The sequence below is a fragment of the Neolamprologus multifasciatus genome, chromosome 19, assembly GCF_963576455.1.
Source record: "Neolamprologus multifasciatus chromosome 19, fNeoMul1.2, whole genome shotgun sequence".
NCBI lineage: Eukaryota > Metazoa > Chordata > Actinopteri > Cichliformes > Cichlidae > Neolamprologus > Neolamprologus multifasciatus.
Genome location: NC_140457.1, coordinates 21,397,108 through 21,402,730, shown reverse-complemented (window position 1 = coordinate 21,402,730; position 5,623 = coordinate 21,397,108). Strand labels below are relative to the sequence as shown.

At 41.6% G+C, this 5,623-nt stretch overlaps 1 protein-coding gene across 1 annotated transcript; it reads right to left on the bottom strand.

Annotated features, from left to right (window-relative positions):
- Positions 1-491: 491 nt before the first annotated feature.
- On the bottom strand, positions 492-5,283 carry gchfr (GTP cyclohydrolase I feedback regulator). Its single transcript, XM_085143114.1, has 3 exons — positions 5,119-5,283; positions 4,503-4,597; positions 492-3,544 (listed from the first exon to the last, which is right to left on the bottom strand). Exons 1-3 carry the CDS (start codon positions 5,152-5,154, stop codon positions 3,415-3,417), a joined length of 261 nt encoding a protein of 86 aa, XP_084999240.1. The 5' UTR covers positions 5,155-5,283; the 3' UTR covers positions 492-3,414.
- Between the last annotated feature and the right edge of the window lie 340 nt (positions 5,284-5,623).

Here is a 5,623-nt window from a genome sequence, read left to right as displayed (position 1 = left end):
CTGATGATCCACGGGCAGATGGGGAGTTCGTTCGTCAATGCCAAATACTTTCGTTATTTTGTTTGTTTGTTTATAATATGGACACTCTGCAATAATTTAAAAGTTTATTTTATTCTCAAACCTAATTTGTATTTATTTTATTCCAAACAGAAGTGTTTATTTATTATTCTGAAAGCTCGAGACAGTGCCAATAGTTCAGTGATATTTTGTTAAATTACAATGTGGAGACTCTGCAATAATTTAAGAGAAGTGCTTATTTTTTACTTGAAATTTTTTTGTGGTCATTTTTATTAAGATATTATTTATTATCGGCAGAGAATAAAATAAAACCTGTCTTCCAATTCATTGCATTTGTGTGTGTGTGTGTGTGTGTGTGTGTGTGTGTGTGTGTGTGTGGTAGAAGTATCGGTTTTTGTACTCGGTATCGGCAAGTACTCAGATCCAAGTATCGGTATCGTATCGGTTTGAAAAAATTGGTATCGTTGTATCCCTACTATTTATATAACAATACTCAGGCTTTAACGTAATTAATTAAATCTGATTGGCAAGTTAATGGCTATTATTTTTGAATAAGTTAATTTTTTAAAACTTTTTTTCCCCAAAGGTGAGCACTGCTCAGCAAGTGACATTTGATAAACTTGAAATTTAATGTTTAAATGTGATGTCCTGATACGCTTTACACTTTTTAAAATCAGATATCGGCTTTCTACATCACGTTTTTCGCTAAATTATGTTTTCATGAAACATCTTGCAAAACTAACTATAGCGCACTAAATTTTGTGTTATTCAAAGGCTGCATGAAAACACCGGACAGTTTAGTGCAAGCTGAACTGTTAGTTTGCAGTGATGCACGAAGTTGTACTGGTTACATCTCGGTTACTGTTACTTGGTTGCATCAGCGATTGCAGACATCAATTTATTTTGATCGCCGAATTTATATATTTACTTTCTGAAGTCTATCTTTCATACTAGCTTTATTGTGTCTATGGGTTGGAAATCAGCCATATAGATCATGAAACATCTGAGTGTATTTTCATGAATTCGTTTGGCTAAATCCACAAAAAGCAGTGAATATCCTAGTAGCAGCAAAATGTCGGATCATCCCAGTCTGTACAGAAAATATCACTGGAGGCCACAAAACAGCTTATGTGACTTATTTCTAAGTAGTTCTTTTCAGCACGTTACATGGCTACACCCAGTCTTAGGGTTCCCCCACCTGCCAAATCCCACTTTAACACCTGCTTACATTCCTAGCTGCTTTAAAGCCCACTAATTAACACATCTTTATTGTGGGTAAGTCTAATTGTAAAAAAAAATAAAAGCAACACTCTGACAGGCTGTTAGGTGCTGAACTATTTCTTGGCAGATGACTTTCTGGAGTCATGCCGTCATTGTGAGGTAACCAGTGGAGACTCTGGGAAGTTACTGGTCTGAGCCAAGAAACAGTCCGACGCATAACCCCCCCTCCAATTTGGCTCTGGCTTAGGCCTGAACCCACAGACACAAGATTTATCAGTCTTCCTATCATCCAACTGTTGATGAAGTTTTGTTTCTTTTTTCAAAATCAATGCACCATTGTTTTAATCATTAATTTAAAGCCCACCCTCTTGATGAAGAGCTGAGCTTGTTTCAGTGCAACCAAACACAGCATTTCTATTTCACTCGCCCCACTCCACCCTTGGCTTTCATGGATCGTCATAACTCATTAACCAGCGTAAATTAAAGCTAGAAATTTGGTGTCCTTTTTCTGACAGTGGCCTCAAAAACAAATTCTCACACTTCTGATTTTGTTGTTCTACAAGCAAACTGTTGCGCAATAGGCTTATGTAATACGTATCCAGAAGATTCTGTATTGCTCATTTAAGTTCTCTGAAGTGACGTGCTACCTCTCTGTGACCCACATAAAGGCAAGCCTTACCGTGCCAGACTACTGTGGTCACCCCTGGGTTTTGTAACAAGGTTCGAACAGTCTGTTTTTTTTTCCTGTTCCCTTTGGGGGGAAAACTATTGCATAATCGCGTGTCTGCATTTGCAGGCCTGTGTGGCGGTGCTTTCTCCTGTCATTGTGTTATTTAGGAGCCACAGTGCAGCTTCGAAACATCCAATCTAGCCATCCATCTCCCCGCCACTCCTGCACCGCCTCACCGTGGCTGTTACACAATGTCCAGCTGTGGAGCACAAGCAGTGGTGTGTTGGGAGACATCTGCACCTCTCCTCCAGCAAAATCCCCTCATCACATGGTTTTGTTTATGCATAGCTGCTTTCAATATCCCAGCAATGTGAACAAAAGAAAAAAACAAACAAGGGGAACACACAAACTCTGTCCAAATGACACAAGGAAATATAGTCACAGGAAATGCATTCGCCACCAACTCTGCCCCAAGCCCACAGTGGCTTGTGCTGCATGCAAACCAGGATGGATGAGCTTGTTGCTCAGTCATATCACCAATTATGGCAGCGGCACGGAATCCTCACGGTATCTCGTTGCTTCCCATTTTCCTCACATTGTCTGTGTCGAAGCAGTCACTGCGGTGTACCCAAACAGTATCTGGAATGTCTGTGGTAACAGAACTGGGAAGCACCGTCTCCTTTTGATCTTTAGCAGGGAGGTAGATGCTAAGTCATGTGTGAGGCAGCAGGTCTGGTAAGAGTTTGGCTGTGAGCTTGTTGGCAGCGTTTCTGGTTTGCGGGCTAGCGATCTGGGCTGGCCCCAGACATTTGTTGGCAGACCCGAGGCTGTAATGAAACCACCCAGAGTGTTTTGGCTCTCGCAGCCAGACTTCTGCTCTCAGTGTTCCTGCGACACTAGAGTCTCATCTTCAAACGTGTAGAGACCCTGTAATGCCCCACAGAGCTGTAACAGCCCACGACAAGTAACAATAATGTTTATCGTGTTTTATTTTTGATGTCCTGTATGCAGCTGTTTTACAGATTTTCAGACGATTACACATTATGTTTAATTCTGTTTAAACTGATTACTTTTAATAATAAGTACACAATCCACATAATGACATCATTAAGTTAGAAATACATGTTTTAAAAAAAATTGTCTTTACACAGCGATGCATGTACAAATGTTTCTAGTGTTTTAATTAGAAAAAAAGTGAGGCTTGGTTCAGGATAAATCTACTCTGGTCACTACACTGTATCACCAGTGCTAAACAGTATTGACAAAGGCAAACCCCTGTAGTTTCAGTAATCCCCTGAATCTGGTGACCTATCATCTAATCTGAGACCTTATGTAAGGGATAATCTCAACTTTACTTTTGTTTGACTATGGCGTTACTTTATAGCTGCCAATATCTTGAATGTAGAATGTATAGAGTAGAAACAGGGATATTCTGCAGAATTCATTTACCCCTTTAAAGGCTTATACAAGTACCCGCCCTCCCAGTACGGTATCTTTGTGGTCCATCACTCCATCTCCTTGTGAAGACACCACACCAGTGTCTGTCCCACACCTGTCATGGACACCACACGGAAGCCAATCTTCTCCAGCTTGTCCAGCACCAGGCGGGGCGGGTCATCCACGTGATACTCGGAACTGAAACAAGCATAAACAAAGCAATTCTGCTTTCCACAGATGTGGGGATTTCTGCATCTCTTAGTAAACTTCTCTTGGAAAATAGAGTGCTGTTAATTGTTCTAGTGCTTGTTCACTTCCTTCCACACCTTGTTTCATTTGAATCAGATTGCCAATGGCAACACCTCCCTGATCTGTATTCCATCACCTTGAACGGTTTACTCCAAATCTGCAGCTTTCCTCCCCCCTCCCCAACCACACTGAAGCCTTTTCTTCTATACGACCCGTTTTCAGCTCTGCCGTCAACATGTACACGTTAACTGCCAAAATGTACAAAGCATCAGTTTTAAGTGCCTAAATATGGAGATGCTGCCCACCGTGAGCAAATTTACAGTACACTTGGAAATAAAGTCTGCACGTTTGTGTGCAGCTAAAGATCAGAATGGAGGCAATGGTTAAATCTTACCCATTTACAATCACTGATAAAAATTGTTTCACAAAAACTATTGAATCAGGAGCAAAATCCTGTCAATCTTTGTAAGAGACATCAGCCTCATGGTGCTTAAAAGCTTGAGCGAAGATACGCTTACAAAACTTAACCATTTATCCTTAGGTGTTTCACATGGTAGCTCTGAGAGGTCAAACAGTGCAATTTAAGAAAAATGAAAATAGAAAAACGCTGAGAAGACCCTCAACTAAAGTGTTTTTTGGGAGACAATAAGGTGAAGGATCAGCTACAGTAAATGGCTTATAGCAAACATCTATAGTTTATATAAATCATGTGATTAAATCACACATTGCCTTGCGTCTTTCTCCTGCTATTCCATGGTGTTACCGTGACCCCAAAAACACTTCCGTTCTGATTTATTCAGCTTCCGTTGTGTTTTAGCTGCAAAAGATTTCACCTCTCAGGGCCATCATAACACGCTTTCCACATTTGACCAATATAGCTCCTGTGATTACTGACTTCCATACTCACAAATTGTTTCCCAGCATAGTCGTTTTCCTCGCTCCCAGGTAATTCATGACCACTGGATCCGAAAATTCATCCCCCACATTTGTCGGACCGTTCTCCTGCAAGGCAGCATTAAGTGTATTACCCACACAGCTTAGAATTTACTCTACAATTATTTGGGGGGGGACAGCATCAAATAAAACAAATTGTCTGTACAGCTCTCAGTGATTGCACCTGCAGCCCTCTGGCAGGTGCACATGATAATCTCCAATATCTGAACAAGCTAAAAATAGATGATCCAATATACTCACAGGGTACTGGAGGAATTAGGCTGCTGGAGTCGTGGAGACAACAAAATGAACATGCGCAAACAAGAGGCCGACAACTGAGCTACATGTGTTTTTAATTGACGTAGCACACACACATACAAAAAGGTCCCACGCACGCTTCTCGCTTTTTTTGTAACCTTAACTTTTTTCCCCACCAGCGTGCCGAATATTACCGGCCACTGCATAACCAACCTTGGCTGATCAGTAGGCTAGTGTGCGCACTGTTTTGCAGTCAAATAAACACATCTGCGACTCAAACGCGCCTCCCCCGACAGCATGATGGGAGTCGTTTACGTATGCAAGATACACACCAGTCGAATCTGTGTGCTGACGAACATGTACGGCATCCCGCTCGCTGGCTTCGCTCCGGTATTCCCCCAGGAGTGACTGAAAGAGGTGTCCTCACAGATAAACGGCGCCCTCTTCAACTCGAGCTCCAGCTGACTGCGCTTAGCGGAATGCGGAAACACCCACCGCGACGAGCCAATCACAGCTCCCCTCTCAGCATCTGTCAACAGCCCGCTCTGCACAGGGTCTTGTTCAACTGGGATCGCTGGTTTGTTGATATGAGGCAATGTGCATGTACGAGAAGGAAATGTTAGTTTATAGTTTCATTTAACTAAGTCATTTTTTTTCTTCCAGTGCGAAAGTTCACTTTAAAATCTCATCATTCTTTGGATGGGAATTTATTTAATAAGCTACACATTTATTAAATTACATTTCAGTCACAACCAATTGTGCTACGCATTTTTCTTTCATTTTCAGGCAACTTACTGCAAGTGGAAAGAAATGCAATTTCAGTCTTCGTGGTCGCTG